Below are 23,928 nucleotides of genomic sequence, written 5' to 3' on the forward strand. Positions count from 1 at the left end.
GGCTATTCAATCTGGTGAACATACATCAGGGAAGTTTAGGGCAGTTAGGGGGCCTCCATGGAGCCACTGAAACTGCTGATGTGCATTCCTGTCTTAGACGGGTGGAGGATTTTGGAAATGTGGTCAGGAAATGGAACTAAATTATCCACTCCATATGTTTTTCTCTCAGGCAAGCTGCTTTACAGAATATTATTCTTTAAAAAATGTCAGAAGCAAAGTATATTTTTTATTCCTTTCCTTTTTTATTCCTAATGACTTAATCAACTGAATAAACTCCATCCTGAACCATAAGGCATATACAATCTCTCAAAGAATTACAGGCTTCTATAGCAGCCTTCCTGATAGCATGGACTCAGCTGTAAATGAAATCACTTTAGGCAGGCCTGTATATGTGTCTTAAAATCTAAAATTTCATGCCAAAACATCAGTGGGTAATATAAAAATGATCCATAATACTTTTTGGTGATTTATCAATAATCCTTCTCATACATATTTTCTCTTTTTCTTTGTTGTCTCAGAAGATCATTGTGGTTGTGATCCAAACTCCCTCTCGATTATGTTCATGAGGTCCTCTTCTGAAGCATCATACATGATAGGCAAGGCCACAGATGAAACACTACCAATTCCAGAACCTCTAAATAACAAAAAGAGGATTTTTATGGTTAATAAAGGGGTTTTGCTATTCATTAGACATCTAAAATCAAATGATAAAAAAGTATTGTAAAATATACAAGTAAAATATGTCAATAGTGCTTTTTCATTTTCAATAGAGATCTAAAGTCATCAAATTATACGTGTGTGTAAAATATACTTTACAATAAGCTTACATTTGTTAATATTAGTTAACATGAACTAACAATGAACTAAAACTTATTTAATGTTAATTCCAAAATTTACTAATGCATTATTAAAATCAGAAGTTGTGTCTGTTAATGTTATTTAATAGAGCTAACATGAACTAACAGTGAATATTTGTGTTTTTGTTAACTAATGTTAACAAAGATGCATTATGCATTAACCAACATTAACTAATGGGACCTTTTCTAAAGTGTTACCACATCATCAATATTTATTTTTTATTTTATTTAACCTCTAAAAATAAAAAGAGAGGATTTCACAGTTAATGCAGGGATTTTCCTTTTTAGTAGACATCTAAATTCACCAAATGATAAAATATATTGTACAACATATACAAGTAAAATGCATAAATATTTATTTTTCTTTTTAATTAACATTACAGACCAGTACTCTCTACCAAGCATGGCACTGGACACAAGCTAACTTCTTTCAGTGGAAATGATGTGTGTCACTAAGTTCAGATCAATAATTGATGGAATACACTTACGAAGCTGTTGCTGTGCTCTCCATGTTGGCACAGTTTAGCAGGTCCTGTGGAGGCCTGACCTGTTCAGAAAGCCAGGAAATACATAGGTATTCCTTACTTAATGGCTTTAATAGTTTCTATTAATAATTTATTGCCATTGTCATTGTCAAAAGAAGAAGCCATAGCATTTTAATGGGAAAACTTTAAAAACTTTAAAAAAAAATAGTAGTTCTACCTTTTCACGAATGGAAGTTGTTATGTTCACTGTGTTAATTTCATTGTTGTCACGTGTGCTGCCACTGTAAACGTTGTTGCAGTCTTGGCCTTTGGCGTAGTAGTAAAGCCCTAAAGACTTCGATCCAAACATTGGCATCTTATAAGAAGTCCTGTTCAGTGATATATCAGTGTTGGCACACTCAGCGAGGATTCTGTCCGCTTCCTCAGCGAGATCGTCAGCTGAAAACTCAGAGTCCTGCCCCTCACTGTTACAGTCTGCCTGGGCTCTCCTTCTGGTTGACACACGCAGATCTGAAGCTTTAGTGTTTGAGGGACCAAATAACTGACTTTCATCCCGGTGAATGCCGCTGCTAGTACAGACGGTTTCCTCTGTCACTGACACAGGTGCGACTTTTTTCATTCTGCTTTTTGATATGCCCATCTTTCAGATGAAACATTTTCACGCCATCGTTGTGAAATATGCCAATTTCCACAACCCTACAAGCGCTGACAGACTAGTTGAGTAGCTGATAATATAAAATAACGATAAAAGACATTTCAGAAAAAAATAACACGCAAAAACATCTTACATCCGTAAAGTCTTCTTTTTGTATTATTAGATTTAATACCGCATTTGTTGCAAACAGCGACGCAACGAAAAACTACAGTACATGGCTCTCATAACCAGCGAAAAGCAAGTACGCGACGCGTCTGCCAGTGTTGTGGATGACGTCGGCATTCATTTGACCAATCAAAACCTTTGTTTACAAACTGCAAGCGTCGCGTCCACCTCTGCCATCTGTCATAATAATATGAGTGAACTGGATCTGTAGTTAGAACAGCTGCGTGACGATACATTGCAAGAATGGCTGTTTCTCACAACACACTAAAACATTAAAAAATCAATTAAAACATTAAAACAGTGATACAAGCCTGTGGCTTTTATTGAATCAAATGTAAATCTACATCATACATCAATTTTCAACATCATCATAAAACCTTAACGTGTGACTTTAACGCATTCACCACAGGAAGCGTCTAAATAAAAACAGTCATCATTTTCTGCTCATGTTTTAAAATGACACCCTTGATTTTCGTCTTAAGTGTTCAATGTGATGTGAAACATGAATGAATATTATCAGAATCTAAAGTTGCAGTGATATTTGGCAAGTGTACACTATGTAACAATAGATATGATGAATTAAGTTCTAGATAATTTCAGAACATTTTTGTACTTTATTCAGTTTAAGAAGTTTGGGGGAAAAAAAAAAACTTGGCAAAAAAGAACGACCACTTCCAAAAAAAGTCAAATACACGTTTAAATGTCTTATTTTATGCAAACTATCACAGTGAATTTGAGATTAATAATAATAATAAAAAATATTATATTAGCTGAACAAATACCTTGCAAATAAATACATATACAATAATAATAATAAAAAAAACAACAACACTATTCACTAGCCAATGGGAAGCACAATCAATGCAAAAATTAAATTAATGTCCAATGATACTATGATGCACATGGCTAAATCACATTCTATTTTTTATATATTATTTAAAATGCTAACTAGTAGCTACAGTTTAAAAAGCACATTTTAGACACCATAAAGTCAACGACAGTTTATTCATTAACTACTGCACAGCAGTAGGTTATTTAAATTGCTATTAATTCAGCAGAGAGAAGACAAACTGTACAAACTGCTGTTACTTAGAAGCATTGTCCCGAGCACTGTGAAAAGGGGGGCACACTAAATGTTTTTCCCCCTGCCCTTTGAATTTAAGCAACAGATTACATCTTTTCTTTTCATCATTATTGATTAATCAGTCAAACTAATTTGGATTCCTGGTCGTGTCTCAGAAATTCCATGGTTACTGTGTAACAGACCAGCAGTGTAAGCATCCTGTTGTTTGTTGTCATGGTAAGAACGTGGCGAGGCATTCTATTTCCTCAGTCATTGTATGGTACAGCGCTCATGGCTCTGCTCTTCACTGGCAGGGCTGCTGGGGGTCTGGGATTTTCTTTTGCCTTTAGATGGGGCAGCTGGACCGTGATCGATAATGTGCTGCAGTAGGTCTTTACTCTCGCTAGGTGGCAGGTTGTAGAAGAAGTACTGCGGCGCCATCTGAATGAACCTGTCACAAGCAAACAGCAAAAGAAACCATATGATTACGAAGCACAGAAGAACAAATTGTTTAAATGGTTGAAAGAAAAAGAGTAAATGGCTTGCTAGCCTTAAATAAAAAGGAGGGTTAAAGCTTCAGAAATAAATTTTAAATGAAACAAAATAATTTAATTATAAAAGACTGTAAGCTAAACTAAATTATTGCCAAGACATTATTAATGACTGGTCATTTACAATTACAATAGATAAAAATAATTGATAGGTGCTAAAAGAGGAAAGGAAGATATAAAAAATAGATAATTGTAGAAATAAATCATGAATATTTTATATAAACAAAGTATAATAATAAGTGCATGTTTTATGTATTTTATGTTTTTTTATTGATTATGATATTTATGTTTTTTAAATATTTTATTTCACAAACATAAAATCTTTATTTTTTATTTCAATTATATACTTTCAAACGATAATACATTTGTAATTCTAAAACAATGCATTTAAAACCTCTAGCAATGTGACACGATTAATAAAGGAGACACTTCTAAACTTCTCTCGTCTCTCATGGAAATTCATAACTGTTATACATTGTGGTGAAGAAGTGGCTATTTCATAGGAATTAATATGATCTCATTCGTACGTTTTTGTTCAATCTGCTTACTCCCCACTGATGGCTAGGTTTAGGGGTGGACCTTCTTATTTTTATTCTAAAAATCGTATGCTTTCATACAAATCAAATTGTACAAATTCATATGAAATCGGCACCTCATAAAATAGTGGTTTTATCACAAGATACATTTGCTCTATCACAAGCAGATAAACTACTGCCAAGTACTGTAATTGTTCAGTCAGTATTAGGGCTGTCAAAAAAAAAATCGAATTTCGAATATTCGTTGAATTTAAAATAAAAATCCACATTCGAATGCAAAAACGTTGAATTTGAATTTTAAGTGTGTTAAAGAGGCAGCCTTATCACTGGAGCACGAGATGCGATGACGATGTAAGTGTCGTTGCATTATAATGTTTTTGTTAGCCTATCCAGTTGAACCCACTAGATGCGGCGCTGCTGCGTTGTTCATTCAAAACATTGCGGAAAAAGAGAACATCAATGCGGAGAAGATCTTGTTTACATCAAAACTGAAACCAAGCTGTTCACACAGAACACATATTTCGCCCATCTATCACCGTTGCACTCGCATCTCAGACAAAGGAGCCGCATGTTTAGGAGGCCATGTAAAATTAATGCAAGTTTAACTTTGGAAAAAAAACATATATCCAGACTTTATGGCAGGGTTTTTTCCCCATCCCACTGCATCTCATGTTTTTAAATGAAAAATGTACTCCGTGTGATTGGCTTTCCGTCCTTTGTATTAAACTATGCATACATACATGATGCTGTTTTTTTATAGTTGTTTAAGCGTAAGTAATATTTTGCTCGATGTGCCCACTTGTGGCCTCAGAAGAGAAGCCAAAAGCTTTTCTTTACCCTAACTGAAATTATGCATTTTAAATTAGAATATAATTCGAATTTTGATCATATTTAAGTACAAAATTCGAATTTAGTTTTTCAGCCATTTTGACAGCCCTAGTCAGTATGGAGCTTTTGTCTTTGGGAATTATTCAAGTGGAATGAACAAAGCAGAATAATGAAGTCACTTTCTGAAACAAATACAGCTGGAGATGTTTTCATTGTGAGTATTAATTCTGTGGTTTAGTTCTAGACAAAGCAGATGATCCAGTACGTACTCATGTGCTGAGATCTGAGAGACGGTTCTGATACAGTTGTTCTCTGAAAGTGTGTGCTCATGGTACAGAAGCCATTCTGGCAGGTTCTTCTTGTGCATCTCGGTTCCGTAGCCAGACAGCGGGTGGATCTGAGCCACATGTTTATGGGTCAGCATGAAGTAATTCCCTGACCCGTCAATGTCCCTCGCCACCTGGAAAACCCCACAGAGATTAAACAACGGAAAATGCATTAGAACAGCACACTGAACACACTAAATTTGTAACACCACTGTGCCGTTTACTAATCTGTCTTCATCACAGACGTTACTGCGCCAGTGCAATTATTTGAGAGAGAATTAGTGCACCCATTTCCACGGTTGTGCATTAACACAGTGCACTTTGGAAAGAGATTTGTCCTCTTTCTAGTTCAGTTTTAGAGAGACTCTGACCTTTGAACATTAAAGAGTTGCTCTAGTACAAATCACAACAATATATTACAATTTTCAAAAGTGTTTCATTTTGTATATGATATGTCCATACCTGCATGAAGAAGCCAGCTAGTAGGGCATGTTTGATGTTCAGGCTGTTGCTTTTAGAGCCAAAGGCAGGTAAAGACACTGGCAGCTCGAGCCGTTTCAGGATTTCTGTTAGCTCAGAGCGTATCGCATCCGCTGTCTGAAGAGCAGACAGACGGAGGAAATGGTCTTCACACCATCGTTCCACATTCGAGTCTGAAATACACATGTGAATGCGAATTCAACACTTTATATATTACAATTGATAGATTTTGTTAGTCAGCTACTGTTTACTGTCTTGTTTAATTCACAGTAATGGCTGTTAATGGATATGCACGTGGATTATAGACTTAGGTGGCTTCAATTAATTGCTTTAATGCACAAAAATCACTCACATGTCCCTTCCTTAACATATTTGTAAGCATTAAAGATGTTAATAAGGGTGAAGTGGTCTCCCTCTGCATGCTGGAACCTCTGATGACACAGTAAGGCCTTCTGTCTCAGTTCCACTGGGGGTGTAAGGAAACTGCTCGGAGCTAAATAAAAAAGAGAAAAAGCTTTATTATCAATCATACATGTATTTGTAAATATATTTTTAATAATGATAATAATATTTTTTAATAATAAAAATAATATTTTATTTTATATTTAAATTGAAGGTCCAACAACTGTGAGTTGACATGAGTTCCAAATATAACTGAATGGAGCACAGACATAATGGAAACGCAGGCACATGGTGGTACAGCTGTTGAGTGGATTGTACTGAGACGGGATTACCTGTTAGCATGGCAGCGATGGTCAGCACTTCGCTCACACAGTCAAATTCGCAAGACGCAAGCAAAGTCTTAGCCATCTGTGGCTCCAGAGGAAACTCTGACATGATAATTCCAATCTCGGACAGATTTCCGTCATCATCCAAAGCAGCAAGATAGTCAAGTTCCTCTAAAGCTTGCATCAGGCCTTCTGGATCTATTGTAAGAGTGAACAAAATATTTCATATGTTTTTGAAAATATGAATAACAGTTTTCCAAGTTTGCTATTAATCTATTATAGAAAAATAATATAATTAAATATAATAATATATATATATATATATATATATATCACATCCAGACTTTTTCAAGTGAACAGATTCTTTCTGGAGCCGCTTTGTGTACATTTCCAGGAATCCCTTAAAAGCCGTTTGCGTTTGTTGGTAATTGCAGATTTGTGTCTCTCTCAGATCTGAGGTTTCTCGTCCGTCACCAGAGACGGTTTTAAAGATTGATTGGCTAATTAAAATAAACTGACCCAGTTTTGCTATTGTTAATTAAAACTAAAGCCTACTGTATTAAAATGAATGTCAACTGCCTTGACAACTAACTGTAATAAAATAATTTTCAGTTGAAATACTATACTAAAACTGAAAAATAAAATAAAATAAAATAAAGATAAATAGAAATAAAAAACTAATAAAGTTACGAAAGCACATACCAAACTAAAACTTAAACAAAAATTAAAATGAAACCTGAAAATACAAAAATAAATGTTAATTCAAAATGTTAATAAATACTATAAAAGTATATAAATAATACTAAAACAATACTCAACTGACCTAAATAAATAAAGTTAATCAACGCCATTAAAAATGAATTGTGTGATTTAAAAAAAAAAATAGCAGTCTAGTTAATTTCAATAAAATAAGAACAAAATATTATTATGAGTCGTTAAAGCTATAGGTGATTGTAAAAAACACCAACTAATATTATTAATGGAATTAATCAACAGAGTATCAATTGTGATCTGCAATGCATTTTTCCTATAGAGATGCCTGTTGGTCTGACAGTGCAGAAAGTAAACAGACAACAAACTCTCACTAATTTGCGGCATAACAAAAGTGCCTCACATATTTGCATCATGAGATAAACAAGTTCATCTAGTTCATCCCACCATGTTGTTTTCAGAGAAATGCTGTTGTCGTAGTTCCACTAATGATGCTGCTCATCTGACTGGTGCGTGTTATGGAAGCAGGTTATCTCTGGAACAATGAAACCAGTCAGAGTGCTGTCAGCTCAGCTAACACACGGCTCACCACCTCTTAATACCAGCAGTGAGCGGGACAGGCCCATCTGCACCCTTACTGTGAGCCAAGAGAACCTGGATGATCCCAGCTTTGCTTGGTTATTGTAAACAGTGGACAGTGAACAACTTGTTTGTCTTTAGATGGATTGCTCAGATTCGTGTGAGAGATTCTATTAATAATTTAATGTGATTATCTTCATTATGTGAAAAAATATACATACAGTACATTCACTGTTTAGAATCAGTGTAGTTACATAGATTACCCAATATTTTATTAGTGGTGCAAAAAAATCACCTAAATTTACATTGAAGATGGATCCCAAGCCATATATAGAGACTTACTTCTAAATGGATCCTCTTGATTTGGAAGTAACCACATAGCAACTGTATGTGTGCCTTATAGTGCTGTGTTTTAAGAGATTTGATTGAAATTTAAAGAGAATTAATATATCGTATAAGAATTGTATCTTACCTGGTATGTCAATGAAGTCGCAGTGGCTCAGGCCAGCAATTTCCATGCGCTTCAGGAAGAGCACAGTGGAAGTGATATCAGACTCAAGAATATGAGGGACGCTCTCAGCAGGAAGTGATGTGTCCTCTTGATACAAACAGAAACACTTGCCTGCCGAAATAAAACATTTCAGGCATATGATTCAGTGCATGCCAACAATTTTAAGAAACTTTTATATTTGTTTATGTTCACCCAGACTGCATTTATTTGGTCAAAAATTCTGTAAAATTAATAATATTGTAACATATTATTACAATTTAAAAGATCGGTTTTCTATTTTAATACATTATAAAATGTTATTTATTCCTGTAATGGGAAAGCGGAATTTTCAGCATCATTTCTCTATTCTTCAATATTCTGATTTGCTGCTCAAGAAACATTTCTAATTATTATCAATGTTGAAAACGGTTGTGTTGCTTAATATTTTTGTGGAAAAAACATGATACATTTTTCTTTGAAAGTTTAAAAGAACAACATTTATTTTAAATATAATTTTTTTGTAATATTATGAATGTCTTTGCTGTTACTTTAGATCAGTGGTCGCCAACCCGTCGATCGCGATCGACTGGTAGGTCTTTATCACTGTCCCAGTAGATCCCGAAAAAAACAGTAAAATAAGTACAAAAATGCATTACATTTATGGGGTTATATTAATGTATCACTGAAGGGTACTGTCTTGAGAAAAGTTTCGATGGCAATGGCATTTTCTTCTCCATATAAAGCGCAACTCTGCTTTGTTTACAGCGGTAACCAAGGAAACGCGGTTAAAGGCCGAGGTCAGGGATCTTGGGCCTAAAAAGGTTGGTGACCACTGCTTTAGATCAATTTAATGTGTCTTCGCTGAATAAAATATTAATTTCTTTCAAGAAAAAAAAAATCTGAACCCAAACCTTCGAATGTTCATGTGTGTAGAATTAAAAAAAAATTTTTTTTTTTAGAAAGCACAAAGTGCTCACCTGTTGGGCCTGCAAGTTGTTTGTGGCGCTCAGCTTGGCTCTTGCTGATTGGTCGAATGACAATGGAATTGGCTCTGATTCTAGGATTGTACACCTGTCACAATAAAACATCAACGTTTCATGTCCACCAATCATAATCTATACAGCATATAACACAGAGCTCATAATAAGGACTAGTATCTATAAAGTTCAAAATAAAAACAAAATCACTACATACATATCTTTTTTGCACTCCAGCATCAATCACAAAGCGAATGCTGTGAATGGCCCAGAACAAGTCTTCACTGGGGCTGCAGGTGAGGAAGACTCTCCTACTCTTGTTCTCCTCAGAGATCACCGAGGGACTGTGTCCTTGCTCAGGGCACAGAGACACAGGAACCAGCTCGCCATGAGACAATGCAAGATTGGCACCCTCTCTCCGCAAAATGGCATGGGCACATTCAATCTCCTTGAAAAAAAGAAGAGAAGTTTTTTTTTTACCATGGAAATGGGACCATCTTCTGTTCTATGCAAGATTCCCTGAAGGAAGGCAGGTTGGAATTTATGTGACATAAAACTAAGGATCCATTAAAATAACAATCTGCCTATTGCCTGGGCTCACAGAGGTTGAGATGATAATAAAAAAATTACCAAAAAAACCCCATAAAATTTGAGTTAAGACTGTAAAACTACAACTAAAACTGAGTTCTGAAAGCTAAGAGTCTGTTTACACCTAACAGGAAATTATCAATTTATAAATAATTATATACATATTTTTTATTGATTAATCAATTCAGTGAATAATTATTCAATTTATAAATATAGAAATTAAATCGTTATACATTTTAAAGGATAAAATATACATATATACAAATACACACTATAAAAAAATGAAACAATTATATTATTGTATATATATATATATAAAATGACATAATAATTAATACATTTAAATGCAAATCAGTATCTATTTAATACATAAAATACAATATATATGTAAAGTACTTTATGTCTGTTTACCCACATAAACCACAGGAAATGGTATATTTAATTATAATAAAATACCAACTTATAAAAAAAATATATTTAATGTATTAATAAATTAAATAATGTCAAAATTTACTTTGGAAATAGAAATATTAACAATACTCATTAATTATACAAATAAAAAACAGTATAATATATTATATTACATTATAAATGTATATTATATTATATTATAAGGGGGAAAAATTGTAAAATCAAGAAGAGCATTGTTAACTCTTTTTGTATGTAATAATACGTCACTGTTCTTCCTTCAATAAAAATACTACTAATAAAAAATATATTATATTATATTATGTAAAGAATGTCATTTATTTGTTCATTAATAAAATGATTTGTAAATAATAAATATTTTAAAAATGTCAACAAAATATTATTGTTTAAATGTCTTACTTGCTCAGTTGCCAGAAATGTCACAATGTCTCCATGCTTTTGATTCTGATGTATCTCCAGAGCCAGTCTAAGAGCAGAGCAGAGGTAATCCTTCACACCTCCTCTCCCACTACCGTACACCACCTCGCACGGCTGCGGCCACAGCTTTATCAAGACATGAAACTGAGTTGATTTTAATAAATGATTAAAACATGCAAATGTTTTAACCAAGGAATGTAAATTAATTTATAGAATTGTTTGTTGTGAATTCAAGCGTGTTTAGGTTCTACAGGTTCATGTTTAATCAGCTCAATCATAAATGCAACAAACTGAATGTGGACACATAAATTACAAAGAAAGAACGAAAGAAAGAAAGAAAGAAAGAAAGAAAGGAAAAAAAACAGCCTTTATTAATAATCTACATTATTTAGTCTAAGAGCAGAGCAGAGGTAATCCTTCACACCTCCTCTCCCACTACCGTACACCACCTCGCACGGCTGCGGCCCATCCAGCCGGATCTGAGGAACGCTTCCATAGTGACGTAGCAGTTTCTCAGCGGAGTGAGGGGCGGTGAGGATGACCAGCCTGAGCTCTGCCCGCGCGAGGAGCACGTCTTTGAGCAGCCCGAGGAGCAGGTCTGTGCTGACCGTGCGTTCCTGGGCCTGATCAATGACCACCACGCCACACTGCTCCAAGAGGGGGTCCGACATCATTTCCCGGAGCAACACATCATCTGTGCAGTATCTGCAAAGCAACAGATGTCACTGCAGGTTTCTTCAAGAGTCAGCATCGATTTAATACAAACAAAAATAACGAGCTAAGCGAAGACAAGCAGACGTGATTGGACGATAATTTACTCTGGGAATTGTCAGTGTTTTCATTAAGTCAGACCCTCTCAGCTGTTCTAATCACTGTTCTGGCTCTTTTGTTCGCCAGACTGACTTATGGCTGCTCTGAAAGCTCTGATGAAGCATATGGGCAGTAAGGAAGCACGGCAGCTGCCGTGGAGACCCCTAGACCAAGCCCCCTCAGCCTTTTGTTAGCTTTTATATTGTTTAGATGGACAGGCGCCCCTGAAAAGAAGATGCACGTGTGGTGGTAATGAAGGGGGGATGGGCAGATTGCAGAATTTAATGGAAAAAAAAGGTCCAGGGAAAATGACCAAATAATGCCGTGCAGAGCTTTAAGGCTTTACATGCCTAGGGATCATATACACACCTCAGTACAGTGTCAGGGGAGCAGCAGGTCTGAAGTGGGATGCTGTATCCAACCTCATTGCCGATGTTGACGTCCATCTCATCAGCCACACGGAGGGCCAGTTCCACCGTGCTCTGTTGATGAATCTGAGTGCACACTACCATGCCGTTCTGATACTGCGCAGACAGGCAAAACTCTGCACACCACTGAGGGATCTAAATGGAGATTAACACAGAAAACCACATGCTGTAAGGCTATTCAGAAATAAAATACCCACAAATAAGATAGTTTTGCTTTCAGTGATAAATGAACTATGAATAGGTTGCATCTGTCCTATACTATGTGATCTTTTGCATAAAAGATTGAGATTAATGATAAAAGATTCAATAAATTCATTCTTAAAACATCAGGATATTTTTATGATGATATGCGTACATTTTCTTCTGGTTATGCAAGTTCTAAAATATTTTAGAAATTGTGAACAAAACATTTATTTCAAATCCTTTAAAGCATTTAACATGCCAGGGACCACGTGATGACGTAAAAGAAACACTAAATCGTTTTTGATCCGGTTCTTTTAATGATTTGTTCAAAAGAACCGATTCGAACGTCTCGTCATTAGCGCACTGAATCACCGCTCAGACGCACAAACAGAGATTTTGAGCGGTCATGTGGTCATTTAATCCCATCACAATAGAGCCCAAATTGATGAAAGTGACTACAGGGTAAAACAAGGATTCAGTCTCAATAACAATACATCGCTCTCATGTTAAAACAAGACTAATATTAAAACCTTTTGGAAACTCGTGTTTTGTGTAACTAAAAGAAACAATTAAATGGTCCAAAGATCGCGCGCACGACAGGCAAAACTCTGCACACCACTGAGGGATCTAAATGGAGATTAACACAGAAAACCACATGCTGTAAGGCTATTCAGAAATAAAATACCCACAAATAAGATAGTTTTGCTTTCAGTGATAAATGAACTATGAATAGGTTACTGTTAGAGTTGCTTTATTCCGCGCTTATATTTGATTAGCATGGTAATACAGTAAGCAAAAACCTTTTTTATATATCGGTCACTCTTTAGTTTGAGGACCAATTCTGACTATTAACTAAAAACTACGACTTTTGCCTCAAACTTCTAATTTGCTGCATATTAATAGTAAGGTAGTTGTTAAGTTTTGGTATGGGGTAGAATTAAGGGATCAAAAATATGTTCATGCAGAATAAGGCATTAATATGTGCTTTATAAGTACTTCAGTGATAAATGAACTATGAATAGGTTGCATCTGTCCTATACTATGTGATCTTTTGCATAAAAGATTGAGATTAATGATAAAAGATTCAATAAATTCACTCTAAAAGTATACTGAAGTTCAGTTCAAAATTCAGCCCTAATTCATCCTGAACATGGAATGAGGTTCAAATAAAAAATTAATATAGCCTACTTATTTAAACGGCTATAAAATTAATATCCTAATTTTATGATAAGCACACTAGGCTATAACATATAAACTCACCTGAGTGCTTTGTCCTGTTTTAGCTGTGCCAGTAACTATCACAATCTGGCTGCTCATCAAACTGTCCATAAACTCACATTTCGCTCCCCACACCGGCAGACCTTTTCTTCCTCTTAATAGTTTGTAATATCTTGAAGAAAAAGGGAGCCCGTCGAACTGATTTAACTCTAGCAGATCATCCGTATCAATATCTTGAGTTTCGCTGGTTTCAGATAGTTTCTCCACATCTGTTGATAGCTCCATCTCCATCTTTGCACTAATGCGCTTCTCTCTTCAGTTGCACAAATAAATCAAACTGAACAAATCGACCGAATCACGCTCTATTAGTTATGTGACATATTTATGGTCTTAAACAGGTTACCTCCTCCAGAAGAGTTTTAGGAACCCGCGCTTAGGAGATACAGACCCTTTGTGACATCAGTTGTCCCACTCAGTGAGTGCACTAGTGATGTCCGATTCGTGAACAAATCATTATTTTGAATCGGATCTTTTTAATGAACCGAGACGTTCCCAAATTGCACTGAATCCGGTCGCTCTCGAGTCATCAGCTGCTAGCTTTTGAAGTGTATTAAGGATTTGCCAAATGGTCAGAAATCTAGTTTAATAGCAGAAATGTTAACAACTAAATTTTGATTGAATTGACAGCTTTATCAAGACATGAAACTGAGTTGATTTTAATAAATGATTAAATGGTGGGTGGGCGGGGTTGGCTATCAGTGAATGTCCAGGGGGCCTCAAGATGACTTAAAATGATTTAAATTTTAATTAAGTTATTTATTAAAGTTATTTCTAGAGCTGAAAAAGTCATTTAAACTAATAAATTCTTAAAACATCAATCAATTTTTATGATGATATGCGTACATTTTCTTCTGGTTATGCAAGTTCTAAAATATTTTAGAAATTGTGAACAAAACATTTATTTCAAATCCTTTAAAGCATTTAACAGGCCAGGGACCACGTGATGACGTAAAAGAATCACTAAATCGTTTTTGATCCGGTTCTTTGAATGATTTGTTCAAAAGAACCGATTCGAACGTCTCGTCATTAGCGCACTGAATCACCGCTCAGACGCACAAACAGAGATTTTGAGCGGTCATGTGGTCATTTAATCCCATCACAATAGAGCCCAAATTGATGAAAGTGACTACAGGGTAAAACAAGGATTCAGTCTCAATAACAATACATCGCTCTCATGTTAAACAAGACTAATATTAAAACCTTTTGGAAACTTTTATAAGTACTAATAAACAGACAATATGCTAGTAACGTTAGTAATGCTAATATGCAAGTAGTATGCTACTATATATATATATATATATATATATATATACAGTATATAATATTTTATAACCTTATAAAGAGCTGCATTTTATTAATTATTTAACAAATCAATGTATTTATTTTTTGATAATTATGTTATGTGTCCAGACCTGTTTAGGAGAAAAGAAAAAAGGCTAAAGTTTTCTCCAGCAACAGTGATTAAAAAGTAATGGGTAATCTTTTAACTTAATCACTAATCCAGGAACAATCTTTTGTGGTTAGTTATTCTTGGTGTATTGTTATGTGATATTCATGACCTTTATTAAGATGAAACCAATAGGCTACAGTTTACCCATAAGTCACACCTGAATAGCAAGATCATACCATGGATGCTGCTGTATCAGATAACTGCATATTAACCATAGATTGGTTTAGGTTTCAACTATTGTCAAAACACGCATACAAAAAGTAGTATGACTGTGTTGGATATTACTGCAAGGCTAAATATATCTAAAAATGCACATTAATCCTACAACTTTATAAACGATATACATGATGATATTAAGAGAATCTGCCATATATTTTCTCAATTTCTCCAGCAAAATATCCAGAGCTTACTCTTGTGATTGGGAAGGTCACTCACCACAGTATTGAGCTGAGCTGGATGAATGAAGAGAATAAACCTCGAAATGACCCTCCTGAACGCTGGACCCGCTTCTCTGTGGAGCAGATGGACCCCAAAACACACACATACAGCACCGTATACATGTCAGTTTTCTCTGTTTGATGGTGAAGATAATTTCTTTGAATATTAAAGTTATTACAACATGTTCAAAACCGTTTTTTTAGCAACAATCCATGTAATAACAATATTTTGGTGTTTTATCACAGAGGGTACAGCACTCATCATCTTGTAGAGGGCTTGGAGTCCAGCACCTCCTATAATTTTAGGCTGAGGGTCACCAGAGCCTCATGGGAGTGCAGCCTCAGCCCCGTGGTATCTGTCTTCACCGCCCGTGAGATATTTTACTGTACCTCCAGTCAAAGTCTTGGTCTTTTATTTTCTTATTTTAAACCTAGTAAATCTCATGCTTCTTTCTGCTGTTATTGGTAGAAACACAAACATTTAGGAATTCATTCGCACAAAATGTACAATACTTAAAATAAAAAGTTTGTTTAGCATAGATGCATTTAATTGATCAAGAGTGACAGTAAAGACATGTATAATGTTACAAAAGATTTGTAGTTCTAATAAATTGTGTACTTTGAAATTTATATTCATCAAAGAATCCTAAAAAATTATCACAGTTTGCAGAAAAATATTAAGCAGCACAAATGTTTTCAACATTGATAAAAATAAGAAATGTTTCTTGAGCAAATCAGCAAATTAAAAGGATTTCTGAAGGATCATGTGACACTGAAGACTGAAGTAATAGCTTCTTTGCCATCACAGGAATAAATTACATTTTAAAATAAAAAAATAATTATTTTAAATTGTAATAATATTTCACAATTTTACAGTTTTTACTGTATTTTTGATCAATTAAATACAGCCTCGCTAAGTGAGACTTCTTTCAAAAGCGTTAAAAAACCTTACTGACCCCAAACCTTTGGATAGTAGTGCATTTGTTTAATGTTTTACAATGTTTTGATGGTTTGTCCACAGGAGAGCCTTTCAGTGGGAAGAACCTCCACCAGGCTGTGAACAGGGAGGATGAGGAGGAGCTGACCACAGTTCTGCAGTCAGGGTGCGTTAATTCAAGGAATATTTCAACCGAAAATGAAAATTTTGTCATTATTAATCACCCTCATGCCATTCTAAATCTGTTTGACTTTCTTTCTTCTGTGGTGCAGGGTGATTAATGATGACAAAATGTTAATCTTTATGTGAAATATCCTCTTAAATGCCAGTTCACACATTATTCATAACCCCTCTCATGTAATTCCTCTCCTAGAATGGTCGACGTGGATGTTTATGACAAAATGGGGTTCACCCCTCTCATGGTGGCAGCACAGAAAGGTTTCACCAGGTAAACATGCTTCCGATGTTATTCATTTAAACACAAAGCTGGTGTACAGAGAGATGAATTCACAGCAAGCTACTGAATCTCCCATTAGTCTTTGTTTAGTTACTGCTATGTGGTAAAGAGTAAATTCGTTGAAATATAATCATGTATTTCTAATCATGATCAGCATCTGTTTGTTTTGTAGCTTAGTGGACATTTTAGTGAAGCATGGAGCTGATATTAACAAGAGAGACAGCACTGGAAAAGACAGGTAAGCCTGCATATGCTTTTTCAATGCAGTTGAATTTTAGAATAATTCATGTTTTCTAATATATATTTTCATCTATGCATGTGTTTTATCAGTCTAATGCAGGCCTGTTTTGCTGGTCACCTGAACACAGTGAAGTATCTGCGTAACTGCGGCTCCACATGGCAGTCCGGAGACACGGACGGCTGCACGCCGCTCCACTGGGCTGTGGATGGAGGACACCTGCCTATCATTACATATATGATCAAAGATGGTTGTGAGGTCCGAGGTCAATTTTTCAACCATTTAATGTGTGCAAAAAAACAACATTAAAAGAATAGTTCACCCCAAAATGAATATTTGTTGAAAATGTACTCCCCCACCGGCCATCCAAGGTGAGTTTGTTTCTACATCAGAACAGATTTGGAGAAATTTAGCATCACTTGCTCACCAATGGATCCTCTGCATTGAATTTGAATGGCTGCCGTCAGAATGAGAGTCCAAACAGCTGATAAAAACATCACAATAATCCACAAGTAACCCGCACGACTCCAGTCCATCAATTAACGTCTTGTGAAGCAAAAAGCTGCGTGTTTGTAAGAAACAAATCTGTCATTAAGCCGTTTTAACTTTAAACTGATGCTTCTGGCCAAAATTCAAGTCCATAATAATGCTTCATCCAGTGAAAAATTATTTTCCCTGTTGTCCTTTCATATCAAAATCCACCGACATGTTTGTTTAGAACTGTTTTTGCTTGTTGATCCGTGCACATTTCTTTCCTGATTTAGATGAGACGACTTTCTCCCTGGAGAAAACAATATTATGGATAAAGGACTCGTATTTCAGCTGGAAGCAATTTGAAGTTAAAAGTGTCTTAATGATGGACTTGTTTATTACAAAGACAAATTTTAAGCAAGTTTTCATTTTTGGGTGAACTATTCCTTTAAAGGTATTTCATATGATCAGGTATCTGAAGTTACCGAACTTCAGTTTCACTATTTCACAAATTCTTTTTTATTTTTTTTTTAGATGTACCATTTGCGGCCCATTACTTTGTCAAATGGTGAGCTTGACCCTATATTGTCAGTTTAAAGCATGTGTTCTTGTACTCTCACAGGTGGATGTGATGGATAAAGTGTCTCTCTGGACTCCTCTTATGCGTGTGTCAGCCATCAGTGGAAACGCTGCGGTCGCCTCCATCCTCCTCCAGGCTGGAGCTGATGTAAACATCCGTGACAAAGCTGGCAAGACACCACTAATGGTATTTATCATCAAAACAGCCACTAAAATTGTCGAGGACAAGATGGATGACATCACTGGAGTTTTTGGTTATAATTTTTCAGGTCGCTGTGCTGAATAACCATGTAGAGCTGGTGAAACTTCTGCTTGCCAGTGGGGCAGATCACCACATGAAGAACGAGGTAACATATTATGGTCATGATGATATTCATAATGCATAAATGATTAAACAATACGAGTAGTGCAATAAAACTTTTTGCCACAGGAAAACTAATAACACTCCTCATAAAATTATATTTACACCCTAATGTAGTATGGAGCAGGTGCAGCGGATATGGCAAAAGCATTTGGGAGACAGGTAACCTGACAAACTATACATGAACAAATTAATATTTTGTAGCTTGGAACAAAAAGACAATTTCTGTTTCAGAGCATCATAAACTTGCTGGATAATATAAGCTTGGAAGATTCAAATCGACTGACAGCAGCAGGACAGTTCTGTTATGGAGACAAGATATGATCTTTATCTTAATGTCATATTTTACACTACATTAAAGCCATAAGTTATTAAAAACAACTTTTATGTTTCTGTAGTGTAAAATAAAATGATATTGAATTCACGATAGTAATATCCTCGTTTATTGTTCTCGTTCAAGTCCTTACATTATCAGTATCCAGTTTAATTTTTTGAAGGCATCACATTTCCCTTTTAATATCCTAATTCATAGAAATTAAAATGGACTTTGTAGAATATAAAATCGTTACACAAAAACTGAGCAATCATCTTTGACCACAGATAAAAAACAAAAACAAAAGAAGTGAGCATTTAACACATCCACATGAGTGCGTATAAAAAAGTGAAATGTACATACATTGTTGTGAATAGGTTAACAAGAACATAAAGAAACACACACAGGCTTGGCTTGAATGAAATACTGTGACAGCTGGGTTTGTTATACTCCCAAAGCAACAATGCTGGAATACTATATGGAAAAACTGAAGTGTAATTACCCTCTCAGGGTGAAGTACCAAGCAGAACAACAATCTCATAAGTTTATGAATAACAGTGAGCCCAGCTGTGAATAAAGAGAGCTGTGTTATGGGCAAGAAGGAACCACTTGTTGTGTAAAAATGCCATAGTTGTGACGACACACACCAGCAGTGATATTTACTACATCCTGTGTACTTTACATGATCTTGATGTTGAACACTTTTGTGAAAAGGTAATGAAAAATGACTATTTGCCTAAAGAGACTACTTAAATTATTCAGAAGTTTGAGGTCGGTAAGATTTTTTTCTGAAAGTATCTTATAAAGCTGCATTTATTTGATCAAAAATACAGTAAAAATGTGTAATATCATGGGATATTATTACAATTTAAAATAACGGTCTTCTGTTTTAATATATTTTTAAAGGTAAAGCTGAATTTTCAGCATCATTACTCCAGTCTTCAGTGTGTGTGTGTGTGTGTGTGTGTGTGTGTGTGTGTGTGTGTGTGTGTGTGTGTGTGTATATATATATATATATAATAAGAATTTTTTTGATGAAGAAAAAGTTCAAAAGAACAGCATTTATTTGAAATAGAAATCTTTACTGATAAATAATACATATCTTTACTGTCACTTTTGATCAATTTAATGCATCCTTGCAGAATAAAAGTATTCATTCATTGCTTTGAAAGAAAATTTCACTGACACTAAACTTTTGAAAATAATACAAGAAATACAGTACAGAAAATTCAACATCTATAACCTCAAGTGTTGGAAGATATTTTACAGAACGTGTGTATACAGCACAACAAGGCCATAATGACAGCTGCTGGATGCTGATGGCTCAGTGGGAATGCTGATCTGCTATTCCGTGATATTTTAAGGTCTGTGGTGTGTCACTACATATTTTGTGTTGCCACTGGTATTTCTCTGAATGTTTCAAAACATGTTGGAAAAAGGAACATCACGACCTTTCAAGTGTTTGAACTATAAATACTGACTGGATTTTTTTCATTTTCTGTAGATAAACTTGACAAGCCGTTGCTATGCAGTTGCAATGCATATTCTGTTCTCTAGACGACTCAGCCCTAATTGATGTAACTCAGTTTTGGCTGTTTAATTGTCCAGCACATCTCTCCTCAAGAAGTCACATAATTTGAGGTATCATTACAAACAAAGCTGAATGCTTAGGGCTAAATTTGTAGCAATAGTAATAGCGATTCTTGCTTTGGCAGATATTGTAGCACTGCATTTGCTCAAGCACATGTGATTTTAAGGTACTGTAGTTCACGAAAAGTTGGTTTGTCAATTCTCACAGATGACTGAACAATAATGGCTCACATCACTTCCTCCTTCATGACATCATTCGCCATCATGCCTCATTCAAGTAATTATTAAGGTTTTTTTGCACTTAGTGGCACTGATTCCAGCGCTCTGTGTTTAGTCATTTAGACTTCATGTAGCTTGTACTCCAGTATCCCAGACATGCCGCGTCATTTTAAAGCAGGTCTTTTTTGATCTTCACAACACCAATGTAAGTCTTACCATAAGATAAATTGAAGAAAAACACTTAAAGGAAAACATGATTGGTCAATCATCATTTTTTCAACATGTAAAAACAAACAAAAAATGGTCATACAGTAAAAAAAGTGTCAAGCACAGCACATAGTTTCCTCCTCACAATAAATATACATCTTAAATAGTTCTGCAGTACCTGAGCGAGGACAAACTAACACCTTTTCTGAGGAGGTGCAGCACCAAGGTGTCGGGTCAGCCCTCTTCTCTGTGAGACCCTCCGTGGAGTTTCTGCAGGGGTGGTCACTTGGTCCAACAGAGTTTTCATAGTGCAAACAAGTGTGTTCAGATGCTGGTGAAATTCACCCAGTGCTGTGGTGTCCATATGTCAGTGATCATAAAAGGGCTGCTGTGGTAATCTGGGAAGAGGTCTACAATGTATCAAAATAAGCAGTTAGTTTTCATCCATAAATATGTGATTTTGCCAGCAGTATCACAGTGGGACTGACCGGTTTGGCAGTGGTATGGCAGGGGGCGGTCGTGGTACTGTTGGAATCGGGATGGCTAGAGGTCCAGGTATCCGCACTCCCACTGCAGATGTGCTTCGGCTCACCCCGTGGCCTCTGATTAAGGGGTCTGCGGGAAGTGGTTTCTGTGGGGGACTGGGCTTGTCGTGGTCCTATAGATAGCAAGACAGAAGATTTCCTGGTTTATCACACATATTTAAACTATTATATAGACCAGGGGGTCCCAGCAAACTTCCAAGGGGGCCACATTATGACTTAAAAGTACTGAAGTATTTAAATTATGAATTATATATTAAAGCAATCTAACTGTAATTTAACCTCAATAATATCTATTTAAATTACATAAACATAAAATACTAATAAACTTAATGTGATGCATATTTGTCAGTCATACATAAATGAAACAAGCAAAGAGGAGATAAGATTTCTGTAATAGTACTAATAAACTGAATGTTTTATAATATAATAATAATATAAATTTAAATGCACACAAATATATATATATATATATATATATATATATATATATATGAATTTTGTTTAGTCTCATACATTTTAAGTAAGTGAATAGGCCTATTGTTTGTTATTTTAACAGAACAAATGTAATTATTTTCACAATTAACAGATTTATGATGATTCTAAGCAATTTGAATAAATGTATTTTTAAAATATAACTATTTAAATAAAATCAAATAGATGCAAACAGCTAATAATAAACTATGCCATGATTTTTTTTTTTTGAGTGCAGAAATCTTACCAGTTTCTTCTCTGCTTCATTTAAAAACAACTGACAAATATGCATCACATTAAGGTTATAAATATATTTTTTTCATGTTAAAAATGTGTAATCCAAATGGATGGAAATTGTATATGCAATTCAAATACATACATCTTAAAATTAGGCCTTTTTTTTTTTTTTAATACAGATACTTGAAATTCAAAACCTCTGGAATCGCCACATGAATCATGGTTAATTAATTTAAAATATCCAGTAATATGTTGGACAACAGTTTGAGTCAAAAGAATTGAGAACCACTGTCATAGATTTAAAAAAAAAAAAAGGTGTGTAAACAGTGATAGCATACTAGTGCCACTAGATGGAGCTGTGATTACACTCCTCGTCCTGGTAAACCCTGTTGGCAACAATGCAGAATAACAAAACAAAATGTGCAGCACTCCCATCCCCAACACCCAATTCACCCCATGTTAAGTCAAGAGGTCATCGTGTGTTACCAATTTACTCAGAGGATGAGGTCATGGCATACAGCTGTTACCTTTTCACAGCTGTTCAGCCTTGTTTTGTGGAAAACAGTGGAGAAACTGACTAATCCAAAATGCTGAGACAACAAAATCAATCCATTTTTGTGTCTTTCTGAAACAACATTTTTCCTTCTTTCTGTTTCTAACCATTGTACATAAGTGATTCGTTCCTGCAAAACCCTCATCCTAGAGAAAGCAATGTCATTACGGCAATACAAGACCTTTTAATCATGAGCGCACGGCGGTGTGTCGAGCCATGAGGCCAATTTGTGAGAACACCGTAAGAGGTGAAAGTGTTTCATGGCTCCCCGAATAAATGTGAACTCAGTCAAGTAGAAAAGGGCACTCAGAGAGCACTAAACAAACCACGGTGATTTCATATGTAAAAGGGTTTAATGTGAATGCTTTCAATGAGGTCATTATATAAACCAAGCAAGCGTCAATGTATCAATCATTTTGTATTGTGTGGCACAGCTACAGAATGTGAGCTCTGAAAGGCTTTTTGATGAAACGCCACTGATGGGGAGCAAAAAACGTGTTCAAGACAGAATCTGTGGCATAATCTATTTGTAGCTTCTGTAGCAAAATACAGTAATGAATTTACAATGCAAGCCTATGGGGCAAGGAATTCATTTTTGGTACAAAAATGCATAGTTGTATTGTTAAAAGTAGGATCTTGTTACGTGTTTACTAATGTAATTCCTATGTGTGGCGCTCCATGTCAACAGTATTTTACAAGTAATGTCATCCCTTTCTGGTATCCTTGCACATACTGTGACATTTAATGGGTTTATGAGCTTTATAATATGGTTGTTACAGGCAGTTACATTGGATAACTGCACAGACAAGGTTCGTAAATGATTTCATCAATGCTAGCATGTTCGTTTTGTTTATACTTTACCATTTATTCAAGTATAATGTCTTGCCTTATATTGTAATTGCAAAAAAATGTTCGTTTTTACAACGTAAAGGAAATTATTTTCAACAGCATGTCACAGATGCTTGTATATTTAGGATATTTTTTCCTCTGGAGTAACATGTTTACCTTACGGGCACAAACCAAACAGCCTCCTACCTCAAAATTGCAACCTTAATACTATTTTCTACCTTTAGACCTTTTTAAAGAGAATCTAGTAAACCTATCTCATGGATTAACTTTTGTGTTTGTTATTTTAGAATACAATGTGTTATAATCAAAATACCCATCTTGCACTTTTATAGCAAGATAAATGTCTCGTTGAGGTTAGCCTTTCATAGTGTGCTGGATGTAACCACAGTTAGTTCGCTGCAGTGCCGTGAAGTCGAGCTGAGATTCAAAGCAACAGATGTTCTTCTTCAT

At 35.3% G+C, this 23,928-nt stretch overlaps 3 protein-coding genes across 5 annotated transcripts in view; 1 reads left to right on the forward strand and 2 right to left on the reverse strand.

The window, feature by feature from the left end:
- The first annotated feature begins 1,867 nt into the window (after nt 1–1,867).
- LOC107752799 (fibronectin type 3 and ankyrin repeat domains protein 1-like) lies at nt 1,868–18,850 on the forward strand. Its single transcript, XM_016568866.1, has 11 exons — nt 1,868–1,945; nt 15,406–15,574; nt 15,698–15,822; nt 16,473–16,554; nt 16,762–16,836; nt 17,018–17,083; nt 17,176–17,341; nt 18,177–18,320; nt 18,403–18,480; nt 18,612–18,656; nt 18,729–18,850. Exons 1-11 carry the CDS (start codon nt 1,903–1,905, stop codon nt 18,816–18,818), a joined length of 1,083 nt encoding a protein of 360 aa, XP_016424352.1. The 5' UTR covers nt 1,868–1,902; the 3' UTR covers nt 18,819–18,850.
- LOC107752797 (putative pre-mRNA-splicing factor ATP-dependent RNA helicase DHX32) lies at nt 3,000–13,967 on the reverse strand. Of its 2 annotated transcripts, none has more exons than XM_016568862.1 (12): nt 13,547–13,967; nt 12,045–12,238; nt 11,315–11,570; nt 10,848–10,970; nt 9,649–9,879; nt 9,432–9,525; nt 8,437–8,586; nt 6,681–6,872; nt 6,299–6,439; nt 5,929–6,119; nt 5,410–5,600; nt 3,000–3,676 (listed from the first exon to the last, which is right to left on the reverse strand). In XM_016568862.1, the coding sequence occupies exons 1-12, from the start codon at nt 13,793–13,795 to the stop codon at nt 3,496–3,498; spliced, it is 2,193 nt and encodes a 730-aa protein (XP_016424348.1). In that variant the 5' UTR covers nt 13,796–13,967; the 3' UTR covers nt 3,000–3,495. The 2 variants fall into 2 exon arrangements, with proteins under 2 accessions (XP_016424348.1, XP_016424349.1); XM_016568863.1 differs by having other exon boundaries at nt 10,848–10,937; nt 11,288–11,570.
- A 1,076-nt stretch (nt 18,851–19,926) lies between the features above and the next one.
- The window catches only part of adam12b (ADAM metallopeptidase domain 12b), a 102,664-nt gene continuing 98,662 nt past the window's right edge, over nt 19,927–23,928 (reverse strand). For both annotated transcript variants that reach the window (XM_016568861.1, XM_016568860.1), the window contains exons 22-23: nt 21,312–21,481; nt 19,927–21,233 (exon numbers count right to left, since the gene is read on the reverse strand). In XM_016568861.1, coding sequence (XP_016424347.1) covers nt 21,191–21,233; nt 21,312–21,481 — 213 coding nt within the window. In that variant the 3' untranslated portion in view covers nt 19,927–21,190. The remainder of the gene's footprint in view (nt 21,234–21,311; nt 21,482–23,928) is intronic.

Source organism: Sinocyclocheilus rhinocerous, unplaced genomic scaffold (genome assembly GCF_001515625.1).
Source record: "Sinocyclocheilus rhinocerous isolate Xijiao unplaced genomic scaffold, SAMN03320098_v1.1 scaffold61, whole genome shotgun sequence".
Taxonomy (NCBI): Eukaryota; Metazoa; Chordata; class Actinopteri; order Cypriniformes; family Cyprinidae; genus Sinocyclocheilus; species Sinocyclocheilus rhinocerous.

Coding starts and splice junctions, on each gene's coding strand:
- LOC107752799 (XM_016568866.1), top strand. CDS start 1,903: ATGCCGCTGCTAGTACAGACGGTTTCCTCTGTCACTGACACAG. Junction 17,342..18,176: donor TGATCAAAGATGGTTGTGAG/GTCCGAGGTCAA, acceptor GTACTCTCACAG/GTGGATGTGATGGATAAAGT. Junction 18,657..18,728: donor CAAAAGCATTTGGGAGACAG/GTAACCTGACAA, acceptor TTTCTGTTTCAG/AGCATCATAAACTTGCTGGA.
- LOC107752797 (XM_016568862.1), bottom strand. CDS start 13,795: ATGGAGATGGAGCTATCAACAGATGTGGAGAAACTATCTGAAACCAGC. Junction 9,526..9,648: donor CTGGAGTGCAAAAAAGATAT/GTATGTAGTGAT, acceptor TTATTGTGACAG/GTGTACAATCCTAGAATCAG. Junction 5,601..5,928: donor TAGCTGGCTTCTTCATGCAG/GTATGGACATAT, acceptor GGGGTTTTCCAG/GTGGCGAGGGACATTGACGG.